Source organism: Saimiri boliviensis, chromosome 2, assembly GCF_048565385.1.
Source record: "Saimiri boliviensis isolate mSaiBol1 chromosome 2, mSaiBol1.pri, whole genome shotgun sequence".
Classification (NCBI taxonomy): Eukaryota; Metazoa; Chordata; class Mammalia; order Primates; family Cebidae; genus Saimiri; species Saimiri boliviensis.
Window position 1 is genome coordinate 74,395,344 of NC_133450.1, and position 22,970 is coordinate 74,418,313.

At 46.3% G+C, this 22,970-nt stretch overlaps 1 protein-coding gene across 2 annotated transcripts in view; it reads left to right on the top strand.

Moving 5' to 3' along the window:
• The window catches only part of CYP46A1 (cytochrome P450 family 46 subfamily A member 1), a 41,831-nt gene continuing 18,861 nt past the window's right edge, over positions 1-22,970 (top strand). The window contains exons 1-5 of one of the 2 annotated variants that reach the window (XM_039469485.2): positions 1-331; positions 6,783-6,863; positions 7,465-7,546; positions 15,448-15,521; positions 15,987-16,073. In XM_039469485.2, the coding sequence (XP_039325419.1) occupies positions 213-331; positions 6,783-6,863; positions 7,465-7,546; positions 15,448-15,521; positions 15,987-16,073 (443 nt within the window). In that variant the 5' untranslated portion in view covers positions 1-212. The remainder of the gene's footprint in view (positions 332-6,782; positions 6,864-7,464; positions 7,547-15,447; positions 15,522-15,986; positions 16,074-22,970) is intronic. The other variant, XM_039469484.2, reaches the window with a different exon arrangement.

Consider the following 22,970-nt stretch of genomic DNA (forward strand, 5'->3'; position numbering starts at 1 on the left):
GCCGGAGCCGGAGGCGGAGACGTGGTTGGCGGGGACGGTGCGCCCTGGGAGGGGTCGGAGCTGGCGGGGGCGGAGCCGAGCGGGCGGGGACGGTGCTGGGTCGCGCCTGGCCTGGGGCCGAGGCGGCGCGCGGCGCTGACAGCTGAGTCGGCTCGCGGCCTCCCGGCCCCCTCGGCGTCCGGCCCGACCCCGGCCTGGCCTGTCCCGGAGCCATGAGCCCCGGGCTGCTGCTGCTCGCCAGCGCCGTCCTGCTAGCCTTCGGCCTCTGCTGCACCTTCGTGCACCGCGCTCGCAGCCGCTACGAGCACATCCCCGGGCCGCCGCGGCCCAGGTGAGCGGGGCTGGGGGCGGGGCCTGGCTGGGGCGCTGGAACTGGGGGCCGGGGAACCGCGTCTAAGCCGGCGTCCAGGCCGGGGGTCTGGCCTCGCCTAGTGCGCGCGGCCGCTGGGAGACGGCGGCCCGGAGAGGGGCGCTAACTATTCTTAGTAACAAATTACTCACAGCCGCAGCAGCTGCTGGGCGCCCACCGCGCACAGTTGGGCCCCACAAACGCGATGGCAGCGACAGCCCTGTCAGGTAGGCGCTATTGTTACCCCATCGTTCAGACGAGGAGACTGAGGCGCGCAGAGGCGAAGTCACCTGCCCAAGGTCACACGGTTGGTAAGCCTAGATTTAAGCCCAGGTCAGCCTGCCTCCAAAGTGAGCGCTGTTAACTTTGGGACTGGGACAGGGTCAGCCTGGATTGGAGCACACTGTACTTCAGTCATATTTCCTTTTGTTTGTATTTCTGTTCTGGGACACCCCATTTGTCTTCTCCTTAGTACTTACAATTCCATTCTTGGTCCCCGCCCCCACCCAACTCACACCCCCCCCCCACAACTTGCCATCCGCCCCCGACCCCAAGCTTAGCTTTGTGAAGCTTAAATTAAATGTGTCGTTTCTCTGCTCCAAGGGCTTCCCATCACTTGACAACTAAATGCAGTTCTAAATTAAGTCGGCTGCATGGCCCGTGAGGCCCCTGCCGAGCTCTCAGAACCCACTCTGTACCCTGCTCTTCCCTCCTGCTTACTCACTGCTGCCCCCAGCCTTTCTCCTCCCTCCCCCTCCCCACCCCGCAGCTTCCAACCGCTGCAGCTTTCCTTCCACCCCCCACCCCCACCCCCCACCCCCGCAGCTTCCCGCCCCCAGGGTCCTTTGCTCAAGCCTGGGCCTGGCGGGCTTCTTCCTCTGCTCATCTCATGCAGGCCTCCTCAAGCACCCTGTGTAAAGACCACCCAGCCCCAGACCTCTCAGGGGCCATCACCTCTGAAGTTACCTTCTTCCCACCTGTTGACTGTTCACCTGTTGACTGTCTGTCTCCCCCTCTAGAATGTGAGCCCCGGGAGGACAGGGACAATCTGTTCACTTATGTATCCCCAGTGCCTGGCGTGTTGCAGATGCTCAATAAATATTTGTTGAATGAATGACTAAACAATGGTATTAGACACACTTTTTAAAATCACAGGACATGAACATTCTGGAAAGCACCCATCTCTAGCACAAGCCAGATGTACTGGTGTTAGAAGCCTGAATCTCTACTTGATGGGTTCAGGAAAGATGTCTGTGGCTGGTGACCAAGGGAGGCAACTGTTCTCCCTGCTGGCTCTCTGCCCTCCTGGTGCTCTCTCTTCTTGCTTAGCTCCTCCACCTTCCACTTTACCTGGATGGTTATTCCCCCAGCCTTCCAGGCTTGGCTTCAATGCTGACTCCTCAGGGAGCATATTATGTTCATTTTATAAACCCTGAAGTCACTGTAATTTTCCTTCACCGCATAATGTTAATTGGGGAATTATTTGTGCAAGCTCTTGTTAAGTGTCTGTCTTTCCCAGGGGCCTCGTCTGTCTCAGTCACTGCTGCATCCCTGACATGTAGCACAGCAGTACATGCATAGTGGACACATGATCAATAGCAATTCAAGGTTGCATGGTGGACATCTCCCATAAGTTCTGTTATGTATACTATCACCCTCTCAAGTTTTCAAATCAACTGTCAGCACTTAGAATTGAATGAGTTTGGTGCTTGTTCTGATAAGTTCCATCATCACTTAGTTTTCTCATAAATTCAAATGACCTGTACTGGTCTCTGTGTCTTGAGAAGCAGAACTTAAATCATCTTTAAAAAATTGAAATGTAACTTGCATTCCGTAAAATTTATTCTTAAGTGTACGATTCAGTGGTTTTTAGTATATTCACAGCACTGTGCAGACATCGCCACCAATTTCAGAACTGTTTGGTCACCCCGGAAAGAAACCCCATACCTGTTAGCCATCACTCCTCATTTTCCCCCACCCCTCACAGCCCTGGCAACCATGAATCTGCTTTCTGTCTCCATAGATTTGCCCATTCTGGACGTTTCATATAAATGGAATCACAATATGTGGCCCTTTGTGTCTGGCTTCTTTCACTTAGTATAATGTTTCAAAAGTTCATCCATGTGCTAGCATGTGTCCTTATTTCTTTCCTTTTAGTGGATAAATTCTTCCCAAATCTTATATCACAGAGTCTACATGTGACCTGAGTGTGTGGGGCGGGGAGGGAGGAGTGGGAGGAGGATGAATATAATCATGGTTTGGCTCTTTATTCTAAGGAGGTGAACTGAACAATGCATATATAAAAAGATTTTGGATTAAAAATTTGTTAGTGGTCAAATATAAAACTGCATTAAATGAAAGTTCTGGAACCTCTCCTAGCAGAAACCTGATGCTTCGATATTAAAAGTCTGAATCTTTAAACTATGAGTGGCGACACTGCGGATGATGAGAGATCCGTGTATTGAGTCTCCAGTAGTGACATTTGCCCCCAGGGCCCCCAGGGCTTTGCGAGCTGGTGGGCAAGGAACCCTCTCACTGTAGGAGGCAACTCTTCATGCTCCTTGCTCTGCAGGAGGCCTCCCTGAGTGCCCCTCCTCTGTGCTTTTCTTCCAACATCCTACTGCACCGATCCGTGTAACAGCTGAACACTCAGACCCCCACACTCCGATCCCACACAGACACTTGTAGCTTCTTCATTTCTCTGTCACTGTTCTAACTGTCCTTATCAGCCCCTGCTCTCCTGGTAGTGTGGGAGTGGATGTAAACTTGACAATGAAAGGTCTCTCTCTCTCTCCAAAGTTTTATTGATTTGGGGATAAACTGACTCCTGGACGGTGCCGGCTCCACGCCGACTTGCCCAGTTGTTGGGATGGGGCTGTTCAACAAGGAGCAGGCGGGCAGCCCTGGGGGAGCCCCACAGCTAGCTCCGCCGGGTGGTGCGTCTGGTGGGCTTTGGGTGCCCAGCTGAGCACTCGCCACTCTGCCCCTCTGGCACGAGGCACAATGATGGCTCCTCACCCTCACACTTACCCTTAGTGGATAGCCGGCTCCCCCACCACTGCAGGGATTCCCTTCATCCTCTAAGTGGCTTCACAGTGGGCTCTCCAGATAGCCTCTGCCCTGTTTACTGGCCACGGCTTTCTCTGCCCACAGGAGAGCTTGGGTCCCCACTCAGCTAATTGTGGTGTTGCAGGGGATGGGGAGGAGGGAGCTTTGCCTCTCCTCTCTCCCAGGGATGCTCTTCCACATCCAGTTTATCGTAGGGACATGCCAAGTGGGCTTCTGTATGCCGGGACACTGAGTGACAAGTCCCCACATCTGGCCACGGTGTCATCCTTAACAGGTTGTTTGTAACACCTGGGTCTTCCTGCTCTGTTGTCGCCTCCCCAGCGCCCCCTGCAGGTGCTGGGAGGAATGGGTTTTTGTTCCCTTTCTTGCCGGGACATGGGGGCCCCACCCCTCTCTTTGCCCTCTGCCTTCCTGAGACGGCACTCACCTTCCTTCCCATGTGGCAGGGAACCTCAGGGATTAGTGTGGAAGCTCTGGGCTCTGACTCTGTCCTCACTTAAGTGACTCAAAACTGAGAACATTCCCCCAAAACGTGAGCTTTGGGAAGTGATAGTGAGGAGACTAGATGACTCTGGAAATACATCCAGTCATGTGCGATGTCCACAGCCCATCTTCCGGCAAGTTCAAGACCACTCACTTGGTGTGGGCCTCCACGGTGGGCGGCGGCCGCCCTGCACTTCCTTCCCCAGGGCGTTTGCTCACCCACTCTCCCAGCGGCCTTCCTGTTTCAGTCCCCGTCACCTCCCCCTCCATCCGCACTCTCAGCTTTTATTCTTGCCTCCTACTTCCCTGAGCAAAGGGAGCAGCCAGTGAGAGTTTCCTTCCTGGGCTCCACTGAGCAGCTGCCCACCTCCCGCCCCAGGCCCACGCGCATCTTCCAGCTGTTCTGGGAGGGTCAGCCCAGGCCAGCCTGCCCCCTCTGCTCAGCAGCCCTGCCCGGAGCACCCCCATTGGCACTTTTCCTCCTCTTCTGCATCATCCTCATTTTTATATAATATGCAAGAATTCAAAGCTTGGAACAAAACCTTTCCCTTCACCCTCTCATTCCCCGCAGCTGCCGCCCCCTGTGGTAAGCCACCTGGCTGGCTGCCTGTCTCTGGGCCTCCCCTTCCTTCCCTCTGGTTCTCTCTGCCCCTACTTCTCCACCAAACTTGCTGGGGCTAGGCTCCCGGTGGTCTCCATGTCGCCCTGGATCCTCGTCTGACCTGGCCCCCAGCAGCCTGGGCAGAGCCGATGCCTCCTCTGCCTGGTCCCGCGTCCTCCTCTGGCCTCTCACTCCGCTCTCCTGGCTCTCCTCCTTCCTCCCCAGCGCTCCCGCTCAGTCCACTTGGCTGGCTGTCCCTATGCCCCTGACCTCTCAGTGATGGCTCAGTTTTTGCTCCTCTCCCTCGTCTGCACCCTTCCCTTGTGGTCTCATCCAGTCACTGGGCTGAAAATACCACCTCCCTCCTGTGGGCTCTCAAATTTATGTCTCTAGCCTAGAGCCCTTCCCTGGGTTCCAGGTCTAAGTGTCTAACTTCCTGCTCAGTAGTCCACCACAAACCTCGCTAGTCCCAAGCCAAGCTCCAAATTTCATCTGCTTGTCTGAGATTGGTCCCCCCAAAGCTGATCTTGAGATAAGAAATAAAGTGTAAGTAGTTTAGTGGGGGATGATGCCAGGTTGAATGGTAGGAGGAGGGGAGTGGATAGAGAAAGAAGGTAAACCAGTAAAGCAGGTTACCTCTTGGAGAAACGGAGGTGCAATTCCCTGGGAACCCTGGGTACTTGCGCAGAGCACATGCCCAGAGCTCCCCCGGAAATGGAGGGGCTGGGGTCATGGTGGAGGGCTGCTCGAGGTGGGTTCATCTCCTGTGGGCAGAGACAGAGACAGCCCTGGTAAATCGCAGGGGTGGGCACAGCGGCTCTGCCACCCCAACCAGCGCCTCCTCATCTTGGTAACAGCAGCTCCATCCATCCTTCCAGCAGCCCAGGCCAAAAGCCCAGAGCCATCCTCATATGCGCATAGCCAAACGGCACGTTCCAGTACTCCACCTCACAGTACGCTCAGAATCTGACCCCTTTTTATCATTGCCTCCACTGCCCTGCTCTGTTCTGAGCCCTCATCACCTCTCCCAGCCCCCACCCCCGTCACTACTGTCCCTGCTTCCTCCCCTACTCTGGTTAAGCAATCCAAGTCAGATCCCAAGTCAGATCCCATCTCTGCCCTGCTCAAAACCTTCCAGCGGACCCCAGCTCACCAAAGTCAAAGTAAAAATCTGGACCACAGCCCACAAGGCTCTATGTGACCCACCCCCAGCCTTGGTGACCCTACCCTGTACTCTATTTCCCTCAAGTACTCTGCTGGAGCCACACGGGCTTCCTCGCTGTCCCAGCACGCTCTGACCTCAGGATCTTGGCACTTGCTGCTCCCATTGGCTGGAAGGCTAGTCCGCTGCTTCTTGCAGGTCTCATCTCACAAGCCACCCTCTTAGAGGAACATTTATGCCTGAGATTGCAATTTTTTGAATTTGAAAAATCAGTCCTTGGTGATCACCTTGAGCAGTAGGATAAAAATAACTCCCAGAAGCTTAGCGTTCCAATAATGGAACACTAGTCATATATGGATTTTAAATGGCCACTCACACACCCATTCCCAGCACACCTTCTCTGTACTCGGTTCTCTTTCTCCTATCACCCTCTGACACTGTCTGTATTTACTCTCTGTCTCTCCCTGGGAGAATGCAATTTTGTCACCCATTGGGAATGCTTCAGTGAGCTTGGTAAGAATAAAGTCATACAGGAGACAAGAAGTCATGGGTCCCTTGGAATGAACTTCAGGATGACACTGTACTGGCGTGTTTACAATTTGGTGAACACACAGCAGATTTATATGACCAAACCATCTCCTGCTGAGAAGGGTTTTTGGGGAGCCCTAGTACCAGCTTTGCAATTGTGGGCAAATGACTTCACTGTTCCGTTTCGGCTTTCCTATATAATATGGTTAATAACAGACTGATCAGCCATGTGGGGAGGTTGGAGGGGTGAGCCTAGCAAGGTGCCCGGCGTGGTCAGTATCAGGGAACATCTGAGGGTGATTCCATACAATATTATTGAGTCCTTTCTAACTGCCAGCCCCCAGCCTCTGTGCCAGGGAGACAGAGAGGAACACAACTGTTTCTTCTCCAAGGGGGTCTTTGGAGCTGATCAGACCTGGGTTTGCATTCTGTCTTCACTCTTACTGCCTGGTGTCCCTGAGCCAGTGCTGTAACCTCCCCATGCCTCAGTCCTCCCGTCTGTGAAGTGGGCCTAGTGATGAGACCTTGGGGGAAGGGAACGTTCTTTCCTGTTGAGTGCTGGTAAGCCTAATGTTTCCTATTTCTTCTAGTTTCCTTCTAGGACACCTCCCCTGCTTTTGGAAAAAGGATGAGGTTGGTGGCCGTGTGCTCCAAGATGTGTTTTTGGATTGGTGGGTTCTCACTCGTCACTTGTTTGTCCTTACTCCAGGTTCCCCTGGGGCAGCTCCCCCGACTCAGTCCAGCACACAGACTCCCAGGCTCACCTTCCCCTAGCCCAGGTTACTCCCAGCCCCGGCAGTTTCTCCCCTGAGTGGAGGCAGGTGAGGCTGGCTTGGAAGCAGTTCACCTGCTGCAAGACCTTAGACCAGCCATCAGACGCTCTCTGAGCCTCAGTTTCCTCATCTGTAATTTGGGTGGGAGTGTGACGAGGTAACAGTCATTGTTTGGTGTGACACTTTTTATACTTTTCAAAGCATTTTCAAAGATGTGAATTGTTTGATTCCCAGGACAACCTTTTGGGGCAATCAAAGAAGCAGTGTTTGCAACCCTATTCCATGGCAGAGGAAACTGAGGCTCAGGACGTGACTCAGCAAGTGAGCAACAGGGCAGAGCCTTGCCCCCAAGGCTCCTGAGCCCCAGCACAAAACTCTTTTGGTAGCCTGCATTTAGCACCTCCTGGGATGGGACACATCTGTTTCTCTGCTGGGCGGGGTTGGTGATAGTCGTACCTCAGGTGGTTGACAGCTTCCTTCGGCTCACTTTGGTTTTCAGGGCTAAGAAGTATGGACCTGTTGTGCGGGTCAACGTCTTCCATAAAACCTCAGTCATCATTACAAGCCCTGATTCGGTTAAGGTAGGAGGCAGAGTGGTTTCCACGGGGGAGTTCCCTCCCTTTTCTTGGGTTGGGGGAGTGAAGCCTGGTTCCAGAGACTTTGGAAGAATGTTTCACAGCTGGGTGCATTTGGGCTGCTTTCCCCAAGATCCAGAAGGGAATGGCATCTTTCCCTCTAAGCACCCGCTGCTTGAGGGCTCCTGCAAGGCTTGCTATTTGATGTGGGGAATAGATGGGAACCTTGCTGTTCCCATTTGGGTGGGAAGTTTTGCCCAACTAGTGCACACACGTTTAGTTTGCCTCTCTTTGCCTCAGTTCCTTCATCTGTGGGATGGGAATTATAACCCTATCTCCAGGGCTGTGATGGGAATTAAAAATTCATCAGTTTATTTAACAAATAAATGTCAAACATCTTTAAACAGTGCTACTAGGTACTTTTCTATATACTTCACAATTACTGACTCATAGGAGTAGGGACTCTTATTAGTCCCTCGGCCAGCATGGTGAAACCCCATGTCTACTAAAAATACAAAAATCAGTTGGGCATGGTGGAAGGCGCCTGTAATCCCAGCTACTTGGGAGGCTGAGGCAGGAGAATCATTTGAACCTGGGAGGTGGAGTTGTAGTGAGCAGAGATGGCACCCCAGCCTGGGCGACAAGAGTGAAACTGCATCTCAAAAAAAAAGCGGGGGGCGCCGGGGGCGGCCAGGCACAGTGGCTCATGCCTATAATCCCAACACCTTACTTGGGAGGCCAAGATGAGTGGATCACTTGAGATCAGGAGTTCGAGACCAGCCTGGCCAACATGGTGAAACCTCATCTCCACGAAAAATACAAAAATTAGCCAGGCATGGTGGTACATGCCTGTAGTCCCAGCTACTTGGGAGGCTGAGTCGCTTGAATCTGGGAGGCAGAGGTTGCAGTGAGCTGAGATTGTCACATGGCGTTTTAGCCTAGGTGACAGAGTGAGACTCAATCTCCAAATATAAAAGAGGAAACAAGGCAGGTGGCATTGTCTGTCATGTCTGCCTTGAAAGTTCTAAGACTGGGCATCTGCTATGGTGTTGGCAGAACTGAGCTCAACTCTGGGCTCTGCTACCAACTGGCTGTGGGACCTTGGACAGGTTACTTAATCATTCTGGGCCCAAGTTTCCTCATCTGTGAAATAGAGGTGATGCCTCTTTTACAAGGTGGTTGTAAGAATAGAAATAAAGTAATATAAATGAGCCATCTAGCTCCTGCCTGGCACACAGCAATTGTTCAATAAAAATGATACATTTTTTCTCATCATGAGTGCACAGCAGATGTGTGGCGCAATTCTTTGAATGGAGGGTGGCTGTGATGACTCTGAAAGGGATAAAATACAACTTAGGGTCAAGACCAGGAGACGGGTTGAATGAATAATCAGGAATCTCTAGCAGAATGTTAAAAACAATTTTTCATAAAAAGTTTAATTTCAAACATAGACACAGTTTAAGACTTGTTAAAGCATGCTACCAAAAACCATGCGAGAAGACTTTTGTGATGCTTCATGAGAAAATAAGTTTAAAGATATATATTGATATAGTGAATTATATTGATTCATATTCAAATGTTAAACCAACCTTGCATTCCTGGTCATGATATATTATCTTTTTAATATATTACTAAATTCAATTTGGTAATATTTTGTTAAGAGTTTTTGTTTCTGTATTTATTTGGTTCTTGAAGTGTCTGACTGGTTTTGATATCAGGTTAATACTGACCTCATAGGGTAAGTTGGGAAGTGGTAACTTCCTCCTTTATTTTCTGTAAAAATTTATATGGGAGTGATATTATTTCTTCTTTTAATATTTGATAGACTTCACCAGTGAAGTCATGTGGACCTGGAGTTTTCTTTGAGGGAAATTCTTATTGCATTTTAAGTTATAAATTTAATTTTTTTTACATTGTATGTTTTAAACTTTGATAAAATTTACATAAAATTTACAATTTTAACTATTTTTAGGTGTTGAGTTCAGCAGCATTAAAGACATTCACATTGTTGTACATCTATCACCATCATCTATCTCCAGAACTTTTTCATCTTCTCAAACTGAAACTCTGTATCAAAACAATAACTCCCCATTTCCCTCTCCCTAGACCCTGGAAACCACTATTCTGCTTTCCATCTCTTGAATTGGACTACTTTATTTGCGTCATACAGGTGGAATCATATGGTATTTGTCCTTTTGCAGCTAGTTTATTTCACTTAGCATAATGTTTTCAAAGTTAATTCATGTTGTAGTGTATTTCAGGATTTTCTTCTCTAGTTGACATATGGCATTCAGATTTTCTGTTTTTTGAGTTTGATAATTTATGTATTTCAAGAGATTTGTTCACTTCACCTAAATTGCTTAAATTATTGGCATAAGTTGTTCATAAGACTTTCTTATATTTTTTAAATGTCTTTAGGATCTGTGGTATGTTTCCTCTCTCATTCCTGAGGTAGTAATTTGTTTTGTTTTTCTTGATCCATTCACTAAAAGGTTTATCAATTTTATTTATCTTTCCAAAGAACCAGCTTTTGGTTTTATTGGTTTTCTTCATTGTTTGTCTGTCTTCTATTTCGTTGATTTCTCCTTTCTCTTTCTTTCTTTTTTCTTTTCTTTTCTTTTTTTCTTTGTTTGAGTTGAAGTCTTGCTCTGTTGCCCAGGCTTGAGTGCAGTGGTGCAATATTGGCTCACAGCAACCTCCGCCTCCCAGGTTCAAGTGATTCTCCTGCCTCAACCTCCCAAAGAGCTGGTATTACAGGCAGCCACCACTACGCCTGGCTAAGTTTTATACTTTTAGTAGAGATGGGGTTTCACCATGTTGGCCGGGCTGATCTTGAACTCCTGGCTTCAGGTGGTCTGTGCGTGCCTCAGCCTCCCAAAGTGCTGGGATTACAGGGGTGATCCACCACGCCTGGCCAATTTCTCCTTTTTTTTTTTTTTTTTTTTTTTGAGATGGAGTTTCACTCTGTCCCCTAGGCTGGAGTGCAGTGGTGAAATCTCAGCTCACTGTAACCTCCACCTCCCAAGTTCAAGCAATTCTCCTGCCTCAGCCGTCTGAACAGCTGGGATAACAGGTGTGCATCACCATTCCTGGCTAATTTTTTTATTTTTAGTAGAGACTGGGTTTCACCATGTTTGTCAGGCTGTTCTCAAACTCCTGACCTGGTGATCTGCCCACCTAAGGCTCCCAAAGTGCTGGGATTACAGGCGTGAACCACGAAGCCTGGCCTGATTTCTCCTCTTTCTTACTTCCTTTCTATATTCACTTTGAGTTTAATTTGTTCTTGTTCTGATATTTAGGATGGAGTTTAGACAATTGATTTTAAACATTTTTCTGTTCTAGTGTAAGCATTTAGAGCTATACATTTCCTTCGAAGCATACTGCTTTAGCACAAGTTTACCACAAATTTTGATATGTTTTATTTTCATTCAGTTCAAAGTATTTTCTAACTTCCTTTGTGATTTCTCCTTTAAACCATGGATTATTTGGATGTATGTTTTTTGTTTTTTGTGATGGAGTCTTCCTCTGTTGCCCAGGCTGGAGTGCAACAGTGCAATCTTTGCTCACTGCAACCTTCGCCTCCTGAGTAACTGGGATTACAGGCATGGTGCACCACCATTCCTGGCTAATTTGTTGTATTTTTAGTAGAGACAGGGTTTCACCATGTTGGCCAGGCTGGTCTCGAACTCCTGATCTTGCGATCTGCCTGCCTTGGCCTTCCAAAGTGCTGGGATTACAGGCATGAGCCACCATTCCCAGCCCAATTTTCAAATGTTAGGGAATATTCTAGATATTTTTCTGTCATTGGTTTTTAATTTAATTCTGTAAAGTCAGAGAGAATACTCATCATCATGATTTCAGTCCTTTTAAATTAATTGAAATTGGTTTTATGGCCCAGCATATGGTTCATTAAAGTGAATGTTGATAAACACTTAAAAAGAGTGTATATTGTATTATTGTCGAACAAAGTGTTTTAGGAATGTTGATTAGGTCAAATTGGTCAACAGTGTTATTCAAATCTTTTACATCCTTCCTAATTTTCTAGCTATTTCTCTAGCAATTGCAGGGCAAGGACTGTTGAACCCTTCATAATCATAGATTTATCTATTTCTACTTTCAGTTCTATTAGTTTTGCTTCCAGTATTTTGAAGTTTTATTATCAGGTGTGTACACATTTAGTATGGATATATCTTTATGATGAATTGACTATTTTATCCTTAGAAATGCTCATATTTGTTCTTAATAACATTCTTTACCCCAAATATATTTTGTCTACTTTAAGCCATTCTAGCTTTCTTTCTTTTTTTTTTTCTTTTTGTTTTTGAGACAGAGTTTCACTCTCGTTGCCCAGGCTGGAGTGCAATGGCACGATCTCAGCTCACTGCAACCTCCACCTCCTGGGTTCTGCCTTAGCCTCCTAAGTAGCTGGGATTACAGGCACCTACCACCAGTTGATTTTTGTATTTTCAGTAGAGATGGGGTTTCACCATGTTGGCCAGTCTGGTCTTGAACTCCTGACCTCAAGTGATATGCCTACCTCAGCCTTTCAAAGTGCTAGGATTGCAGGCATGAGCTACTGTGCCCAGCCTTCATTCCAGCTTTCTTATGCTTAGTGTTGCATGGTTTATCTTTTTCTATTATATTACTTTTAACCTATCTGCATTTTTATATTTAAAGTGGGTTTCTTATACATAGCACACAGTTGATTCTTGCTGTTTTATACAGTCTGACAATCTCTACCTCTAATTAGAGTTCTTAGGCCATTTATATTTACTGTAATTATTGATATGGCTATGTTTACATCTACCATGTTACTATTTGTTTTCTCTTTGTCCCATCTGTTCTTTGTTTCCTTTTTCTCCTTTGCTGCCTTCTTTTGGATTAGGTACGTTTTAGTATTCTGTTTCATCTCTACTGTTATCTTTTTATTTTTATTTTATTTATTTATTTTTCTTTTTTTTTTTTTCTGTACTGTTGTTTTATTCATTGATTGAGATAGGATCTCACTCTGTTGCCCAAGTTTCATAGCTCACCACAGCCTCAAACTCCTGGGCTCAAGCAATCCTCCCACCTCAGCTTCCTGAGTAGCTGGGACTACAACCATGCCCAGCTAACCACCATTACCTTATTGGTTCCCTTTCTTTCTCTCTTAGTGGTTGTCTTAGGGTTTATAACATCATGCTTTACTTATCTTAATCTGCCTTCAAATAATATTATACCACTTCATCTATGTCTCCTGTTAAGATTTTTCTCTTTATCACTGATGTCAGCCATTGATTATGATCTGCCTTGGTGTACTTTATTTGGTATACTTTTCTTTGTGTTAATTATATTTGTGATCCTTTGAATTTCTTAGATATGTGGGTTCCATGATCATATTTGTAATAGATATTTTATGGTTCTTGTCTGCTAGTTCTGTCTTTCCATTATCTGGGCCTAGGTATAGGTCATAATATTTTGCTTTGTGGCATGTCTAATAATTTTTTAGTGGATGCTAGACATTGTGAATTTTACATTTTAGGGCACTAGATTTTTTTATATTCCTTTAAAGATTGTTTGACTTCATTCTGAGGAATGATAAAGTTACTTACAGATCAGTTTGATCCTTTCCAGGCTTGCTTTAAGGCTTTTATAAGGGTGGGTCTAGAGTAGACTTTTACTTGAGAGCTAGTTTAGCCCCACTGCTAAGTAGTGACCGTTCTGGGGCCTCTATTGAAGATCTTGTGTCTGAGGTGTATCTATTTTGGGTAGTAGAAACTTGAATAATTATTGGCTCTGTGTAAGCTCTGAGAATTGTTCAGTTAATTCTCCTTTTCTCAGAAGTTGTTTTTGCCAGTCTTCTGAAGTTCCACCCTACATTTGCATAGATTGGTACACATCCAAAGACTCAAGGGGCCCCATGCAGATTTCTGCACAGGAGCTCTTTCTATGCATAGCTTCCCCCTGGTACTTTGTCCTATTAATTCTGGCCTCCTTCAGCCTGCCTGGACTCTGATCTCCGTCTATTCAACTTGGCATGGCTGTTGGACTACATTTAGGTCTCTTTTCTTTGTGCTGCTGTCCTGGAATTACCTCTGGGTAGAAAGCTGGGTAGTCCTAGGTCATAGGTCTCACATTTTTCTCCTCCTTCCTTGACATTCACAATCCTGCCCTGCCTGTTGTTCAGTGTCTAAAAGCAGACATTTGATACATTTCCTAAGTTTTCTGGTTGTTTATGGCACAAGGGCAAGTCCTTAGCAGTTTCTCCTTCCTGGGTAGAAGTGTGCCATCAGTGTGTGTGTGACCAGAGGAAGCAGTAAGGTACTGGGGGTTCTCTGTGTACCCCTCCCATCCCACAATTTATGTCGCCAGGCCATCACAGAATCCCCAGCCTCTGGGACAGCAGACCATGGGAGTGCCTGGCTATATGAAGGTCACCTGGTCAGACCCTGATGGAGGCCACTCTGCCTTAATGGCAGGGATACTCAGTTCAATCTAAGAATGGCTTGCTTAGACCTCAGGTGACTCTAGGGTATTTGAGAGGGGCCTGTAAGGTGGGCATTTACTGTTGCGGTCTTCCTCTTGGTGGGACAGAGCTTGGGTTACAAATGATAGTGTTTGGGGTACATTTGGGGTCCCTGGAATATGGTTTATGACACAAAGTTAGCTACTTCTAGGGCTTCCTTTCAGCTGAAACACTGATATTAGATCCCGAGGAGCTAATCTCAGAAAAGCTAGCAGCAACCAGCTTAACTGACAGCCACGTCATCCTCTTACTGCTTCTCGGCACCCACAGGATAAAGCAGTAGCCCAGAGGGCCGGCCTCTGGGGTCCAGACCCCGCAGCCTCTGCAGCCCCTTCCCACTCAGCACCTCTGTGTGAGTGTGCCAGGGGACCCGTGCTCCCTTGGCCTGGATCATAGTCTTCTCTTTCCTCTCGCCACAGCCAATTGCCCGGATTCAAATCCTGTGTCTACCATTTACTACGTATGTAACCTTGGGCCAGTTTTAAACCTCAGTTTCTCCATCTGTATGTAAGATGAGCATAAAAACAACACCCGTGGCCAGGCGCGGTAGCTCATGCCTGTAATCCTAGCACTTTGGGTTGACTGGGCATTGAGTGAACTACAGGGTGCAGCTGTGCACCTGGCATTTATTCAGCACCTGCTGTGTGCTGGGCACCATTCTTAACACTTCTCATGTAGAACTGACACTCTTTACAGCAAGCCTGCTGGGCAAGAACTCTTCTTATATCCACCTAAGATGAGGAAACGGGCAGAGGAGGTAACTCATCGAGGGTCCCAGAGTTAGTACGTGGTGCAGCAGGGATGCTGAGCCCAGATCCAAATTGAAGCTGGCTGACTACACAGCCCACGCTGTTAACCACCGGGTAATCCTGCCTCAAGAGCTGTTGGCTAATGTTACTACTGTTACCATCCAGCTCTTGGTGAGTTAAGTTGATCTTTCCTCTAGGGAGTCTTCCTTGACTGCCCAGGTTGAGGGCATACTAGCAAGACTGAATTCATGCCAAGTGTCCCCTCCTGTGTCCCAGAAGCCCATCCTCTCCCAGAAGGGCTTCTCCTCTTCTCACTCTTGTTTCAGAGCAGCATTTGCCTTTTCCTGTCTTGCTGCATTGGAAGGTGATATGGCGTGAGTTCCAAGTGTGACACTGGAGTGAGCAAGCCCTCCTCACACTCTCCTACTGTGTGTCCGTAGGAAAATCACTTCGCCCCTCAGTGCCCCACTTTCCATCCCCACATGGCTGATATTAAGTGAAGATAGGGAGGATTGTGTGGGATCATGCATGGGAAGTGGGCACACCATGGCTGGCACTCAGCCAAAGGCGATTTTTTGGGGCATGTCTCAGAGGAGCGTTTTGCAACTACTCATGGGTGCATGAGTTTATGTTGGTTTTTTGGGGATATTTAGAAGTTCCTGATGTCAACCAAGTACAACAAGGACTCCAAGATGTACCGTGCACTCCAGACTGTGTTTGGTGAGAGGTAAGGAGGCATGGTGGAAGGCCCAGGTGGGAGGCCAGGGGAGCCCTCTGTGAGTGAGGGCCAGTGCGGTCCAGAATGTGGGGTGTAATATTGAGGCCCTGGCTGCCAGGCATGTGATGAATGCCCTGTAAACTGTGTCCGCACTCTTGTCACTAGCACTTTCCTCCTTCTCCCTCAACCTCTAGATGGCAGGAAATATGGGGGTCGCTGAGGTTGGGTAACATGATCATCATGTTCCTTTTTAAGTTATTTTTAAAATTCTGGTAAAACTCACATAACACTCACCATTTTCCCCAACTTAGAGGGTCCAGTCTAGTGGAATTCAGTACATTCACAATGTGGCACTGCCATCGCCACCGCCTAGCTCCAAAACCATTTCATCATCCCAGAATGCGACCCCAAGCCCATCCAGCAGCCACTGTCCACCCCCCACCCTCCTTCCTGCATCAAATGTGTCTCCTGCAGACTCTTCGGCCAAGGCTTGGTGTCCGAATGCGACTACGAGCGTTGGCACAAGCAGCGGAGAGTCATAGACCTGGCCTTCAGCCGGAGGTGAGTGCAGTCGGAGGCTCTGTGTCTCCTGTGTGGTCAGAGGCAGTGGGGGCTGCCAAAGCATAGGTGGGCCTTGGGCAGGGAAGTGTCCAACCGAGGGGGCCTCACCCAGCCGAAGGGAAAGATGGAAAAGGGGGAAGACAGGGTGTTAGTAGCTGAGAGAGAGAGAGAGACAGGCCAGCCCAGTGGGACATGAGGATGAGCGAGGCCCCCACACATCAAGGAACATCAAGGCTGAGTGCCCATGATGGCCAGAAGCATGGGGGTTCCTGTCCTCCAAGAGCTCCCCCCATCAGACCTCATCACTCCTTGTCAGGGCTTCTTTTATTCATTTTATTTTTTATGTTTAGGTGATATAGTCGTGCATTGTATAAAGATGTTTCAGTCAATGACTGAACTCATATGTGACAGTGGTCCCATAAGATTATAATGGAGCTGAAAATTACTATTGCCTAGTGATATTGCAGCCATGGTAATGTCATAGTGCAATGGTTACTCACATGTCTGTGGTGGTGCTGGTGTAAACAGACCTACTGAACTGCCGGTCACACCAAAGTCTACCAGATGTAATTATGGGCAGTACATACATTGATAATGATAATAACTGACAATGTTACTGAGTTATGTATTTACTATATATATATTTTTTGAGACGGAATCTTGCTCTGTCGCCCAGGCTAGAGTGCCTGGCACAATCTTGGACCTCTGCCTCCTGGGTTCAAGCGATTCTCCTGCCTCAGCCTCTCGAGTAGCTGGGATTCCAGGTGCCTGCCACCGTGCCCAGCTAATTTCTGTATTTTTAGTAGAGATGGGGTTTCATTGTATTGGTCAGGCTGATCTCAAACTCCTGACATGATCCACCCGCCTCAGCCTCCCAAAGTGCTGAGATTACAGGCATGAGCCACTGCACTGGGCCATATTTACTACATTTTAACTGTTGTTTTAGAGTGAGTTCCTTCTACATATATGTGTGTGTGTGTGTGTGTGTGTATATATATATATATATATATATATATATATATATATTTTTTTTTTTTTTTTTTTTTTTTTTTTTTTTTTTTTGGAGACAGAGTCTTGCTCTGTCTCCCAGGCTGGAGTGCAGTGGCACAGTTTCAGCTCACTTTAACCTCCGGCTCCCGGGTTCAAGCGATTCCCCTGCCTCAGCCTCTCAAGTAGCTGGGATTACAGGCGCCTGCCACCACACCAGGCTCATTTTTGTATTTTTAGTAGAGATGGGGTTTCACCTTGTTGGCCAGGGCTAGTCTCAAACTCCTGACCTCGTGATCTGCCCACCTCAGCCTCCCAAAGTGCTGGGATTACAGGCATGAGTCACTGTGCCCAGCCTACTTATATATTTTTTAAAAGTTTGCTGTACAATAGCCTCAGGCAGGTCCTTCAGGAGGCATCCAGAGGAAAGCGTTGTTATTGTAGGAGGTGACAGCTCCATGCCTGTTATTGCTCCTGAAGACCTTCCAGGAGAAGACGTGGAGGTAGAAGGCAGTGATGTTGATGATCCCCACCCTGTGAAGGCCTAGGCTTGTGTGGTTTGTGTCTTAATTAACAAAAAAATTTTATAAGTAAAAAGAAATTAATAAAAAAAGCTTATAGATAAGAATACAAAGAAGATAGTATTTTTGTACAATTGAATAGTGTGTGTTTTAAGCTAAGTGTTATTAGAAAAGACTCAAAAATATTAAAAAATCAAGAAGTTTATAAAGTGAAAAAGTTATAGTAAGCAAGGTTAATTTATTATTGAAGAAAGAAAAAATTTTGAACTCAGTGTAGCCTGAGTCTAGTTATCTATAAGTCTACAGTAGTGTGCAGTAATATCCTAGGCCTTCCCATTCACCACTCACTCACTGGCACCCAGAGCAACACCCAGGCCTGCAAGCTCCATTCACGTTAAGTGCCATATACAGATGTACCATTTAAAAAAATCTTTTATACCATATTTTTATGGTACCTTTTCTGTGCTTACATATACAAATACCATTGTGTTGCAGCAACCTGCTGCACAGGGGTATAGCTTAGGAGCGGTAGGCTAGACCATATGGCTTAGGTGTGTAGTAGGCTGTACTGTCTAGGTTTGTGTAAGTATACTCTATGCTGGTCACACAATGAAGACATTGCTCAATGACACGTTTCTCAGACTGTATCCTTGTCATTAAGCAACACATGACTGTATTTTACTTTTTAGATAACTTTTATGGAGGCATAATTCACATACCATACAACTTACCCATTTAAAGTATACAATTCAATGGTGTTGGTATATTCATAGAATTGTATCACCATCAACACAGTACATTCTAGAACAGTTTCATCACCCTCAAAAGCAGTCATTTGGCCAGGCACAGTGACTCATGCTTGTAATCCCAGCACTTTGGGAGGCTGAGGCGGGCAGATCACCTCAGGTGAGGAGTTCATGACCAGCTTGGCCAACGTGGCAAAACTCCATTCTCTACTAAAAATGCAAAAATTAGCCAGGCGTGGTGGCATGTGCCTGTAATCCCAGCTACTCGGGAGGCTGAGGTAGGAGAATCGCTTGAACCCGGGAGGTGGAGGTGGAGGTGGCAGTGAGCCAAGATCGCACCACTGTACTCCAGCTTGGGTGAGAGAGCGAGACTCCATCTCAAAAAAAAAAAAAAAAAAAAAAAAAAAGCAGTCTCTCCCATTTCTTCCCGATTCCCCTATCCACTGGCAACTACTAAGTTACTTTCTGTGTCTATGGATTTTTGCATTCTACACATTTCATATAAAAGAAAGAAGCCTGGCTTCTTTCATTAACATCATGTTTCTGAGGCTCATCTGTGGTGCTGTCTGTATTAGTGCCTCATTCCTTTTTTATTGGCAAATAATATTCCATTGTATGGTTATACCATATATTGTTTATCCATTCATTAGTTAATGCGCATTTGGATTGTTTCCATTTTTTGGCTATTATGAAAAAAGCTGCTAAGAGCATTTTTGTACAAGTGTTTGTATGGACGTATGTTTTCATTTCTCTTGGGTATTTACCTAGTGGAATTTCTGAGTCATATGGTAACTCTATTTTAACATTGTAGAGAAGGTAATCTTTTACTTTGGTATAATTTTGAATTTATAGAAAAATTGCCAGAATAGTGTAAGGAACTCTTGTGTATCTTTTACCCAGATCCACTTACCATTTATTGTTTAAATCACCATTTGCTTTATCATTTCATTTGTTTATGAGTATATATGTAAATATATTTATCATTCACTCTGCATGTATGTACATGTATTTATATTTTTATATAGTGCACATTTTAAAAAACCATTTAAGAGTAAGTTAGAGACATTGTGCTCCCCACTTTTAAATACTCCCACGTGTATTTTCTAAGAACAATGACTATGTAACTATAGTTTATCAAAATGAGAAAAATTAATAATATTACTCTAACACTGTTATCCAATTTACAATTCATATTCAAAATATGTCATTTGTGCAGTTATAGCTGTTTTATTTTCTTTGTCTAAAATGTAATCCGTGTTCATGTGTTTCATTTATTGCCCTGTCACTTTAGCCCCTTTTATTCTAGAACAGTTCTCAGTCTTTCTTTGACTTTCTTTACCTTAACACTTTTGAAGATGACAGGCCAGTTTTGTAGCTGGTCCAGTTTGAATTTGTCAGCTGTCTGCACTGTTAGACTCAGGCTGTGCCTCTGGTGGTAATGCTACAGAGTGATGCTGCGTCCTCCTCAGGGCATTGACTCAGGAGGCACATGCTACCAGTTTGTCCCATGGCTGGCCATGTTAAGTTTGCTCACTGGTTCAGGTGGTGCCTTCCAGGTTTCTCCACTGTGAAGCCACTCTTGACTATGTAATCTGTGGAGGACTGTATCAAAATCCTTGCCAGAACTCTTGCTACAGCCTCCTCATTGGCCTACCCTCCCCCTGTCTCCCTCCTCCAATGTATCCACCCACCACTCAGGACAGATCTTGCTAAAACTCAGATCTGACCATGCCACTCCCCTGTTCTGAAGTCTTCAATGGCTTCCTGTCAACTGAGAGATGAAGATCAGACCCCATTCACCCTCAGTCTGCCCCTACCCCCCACCCCCACCAACCTTTGCATCCCCTCTCCTCAACCTTTCTAGAACACTATGTTCTCTCTGGCAACTCTGCTGTTCTCACTGCCTCAATGTGAACCTCTGGGGAAATCCTGTTCCTCCTTTGATACCCAGCTAAGATGTCACCTACTGAGGCTGAGTTCATGCCTCCATCAAGGCACCTGTCACACCCAGTGCAGTGCTTCCATTCATATCCACCTCCCTCACTAGACCATGGATCCCTGAAGGCAGAAGACGCACCCTGTCCCTGACTCCTGCACCCAGCACCAGGCACCCCACAAGCCCTCCAGGAATCCCCATAGAGTGAATGAATCCGTAAGTGAATCAATGAATTGGAATAGTCTCAGTCTTACTGGAAAGTTGTCAGAAGTGAAAATGGGAAGGAATGGACTGGAAAGAGACATTTATTTAAGAAATACTTCTTGTGCTGAGAGCCAGGGTTACAAAGGCCAGCAAGCAAACTTCAGGAAGCTTTGAGATTATGGGAGAAATCAGTTCTAACCAGATGATGGCCCACATGATCATGACATAACCATGTCATTGTCTTGATGAAGCATCTGCAGCACATAGAACCTCATGTTTGAACAGTGCTTTATAGTTTATGAAGTGCTTTCACAGACGTTTTTATTTTTTAACTTCTGAGACACAGCATAAATGGTTTACTTAACCATTTTTAGGTGTGCAGTTCAGTGGTGTTAAATTCATTCACATTACTATGCAACCATCACCAGGCATTTTTATTTTTTCAATCTCACAATAAGATGTCATCTTAGAGATGACTATTTTATTGTAAATGCCAAATTTACAAGGCTTTATGAAAGAAACTTTAGAAGATGATTTATGTGATTATGGAAGTTTCTTGAGCCTTGGTGAATCCTAATTCACTAATGAAGAAAAATAGGAACCACTGATGAGTTTCCTCTCCAACCATTACCCACACAGAATATCATTTTGTACTTTTAATAAAATTGTGAGAATAAATTGCTAGTTTCCACTTTTCTAGATTTTGGTTTTACAGGAAGACCTTGGTCTGAGTCCACCAAGGGAGTCAGGATTTTATTGTTCACCTGACACTGTAGCCCAGTTTTGTTTCTACAATAGCTGCAAGAGATTCAGTGTTTGTTTGATAACTGGTCTCCTGCTATCTGGAGAATCAACTTAAATGTGATTTTTTTTTAAAAGGCAACTACAAATAATCTTGTAAATAAATACATACTTGCCAACCATGTGAGCATTATAAGAAAAAGTCAAGGGTGCTGTGGGTGCATATATTGCACCTACCTGGGGCTTAAGAGTTATTGCCCTGAGGAAGTGGCCTTTGAGTGTCCATCTGGAGAAGGGAGGCTTTCAGGTAGTGATAGCTGTTGGGGTGTGGGTGAGCACTCTGGGAGAGGGGATGTGTGTGCACCAGCCCCACGGTGGGCAGGAGCATTGTATCTGGAGGAGCTAAAAGGCTCTTGGAACAGGTAGGCAACATTAGAAGTGGAGGTCAGCAAGAAGCGGACTCCAACTCTTAAGTTCAAGTGAAGATTTTCATCCCCTGCTAGGAGCAACAGCATGCTTCAAAGTGTTTTATGTTGCAAAGTGACCAGATCAGAGTGGAGAGCCCCAGGTTCGCCTGTTGCCAGGCCTGTGCATGGGCTAGATGTAGAATGAAGAGCTGGTTACTCTTTTGGTTTCTCTTCTCCCATTCTCTCTCTCTCTCTCATTTTTAGAGACAGGGTCTTGCTTTTTCACCCAGACTGGAGTGCAGTGATGTGACCATAGCTTACTCTAACTTTGTCTCCCTGGGCTCAAGCGATCCTCGTGCCTCAGCCTCCCTAGTAGCTGGGGCTATAGGAGTGTGCCACCATGCCCAACTATTTTTTATTTTTATTTTTTTTGTAGAGACAGGGTCTTGCTGTGTTGTCCAGGCTGGTCTAAAACTCCTGGCCATGAGCAATCCTCCTACTCTCGCCTTTTGAAGTGTTGGGATTAGAGCCATGAGCCGCTGGCCCTGGCCCCATTTTCTCTTTTTAGAAACCTTCAATTTGAAAATAATTCAAATTTTCAGATACATTTCAAGAATAAGAATAGGTCAAAGAATACCCATGTACTCTTTACTCAGATTAACATTAAAAGATTAACATTTCTAGGGCCAGGTACAGTGGCTCACACCTGTAATCCCAGCACTTTGGAAGGCTGAGGCAGGTGGATTATGAGGTCAGGAGTTCGAGACCAGCCTGGCCAACATGGTGAAACCCCATCTCTACTAAAAATACAAAAATCAGCAAGGCATGATGGCACATGCCTGTAATCCCAGCTACTTGGGAGGCTGAGGCAGGAGAATTGCCTGAACCTGGGAGGCGGAGGTTGCAGTGGGCCAAGATTGCACAACTGCACTCCAGCATGCACAACAGAGCAAGACTCTGTCTCCAGAGAGAGAGAAAAAAAAAGAGATTAACATTTTTTTAAATTATAAAAGCAGCACTTTCTCTTAGCAAAAATTCAGAAACATGTAATGTACAAAGTGGCAGTCCCCTCCTTCCAGCTCCCTTGGAGTTGCCATTTTTGTGAGTTTGGAGTGCATTCTTCCATATCCCTTTCTAAGCTCTGTGCCTGGGAGGGAGCCCTGTGGGTTGGGAGCTCTGGGGTGCAAATCGTATCTGAGGACTCATTTCCACATAGAGTTGGACACCATGATTGCTCAAGGACAGGCAATGAAGTGGGAAAACAAAATGCTGCAACTGGTGCCCAGGGCAGGGCAGGTAAGGAGAGCAGGCAATGTGAGCAGAGGGCAGGAGGGGAAGCAGGGAGGCCCCTCATG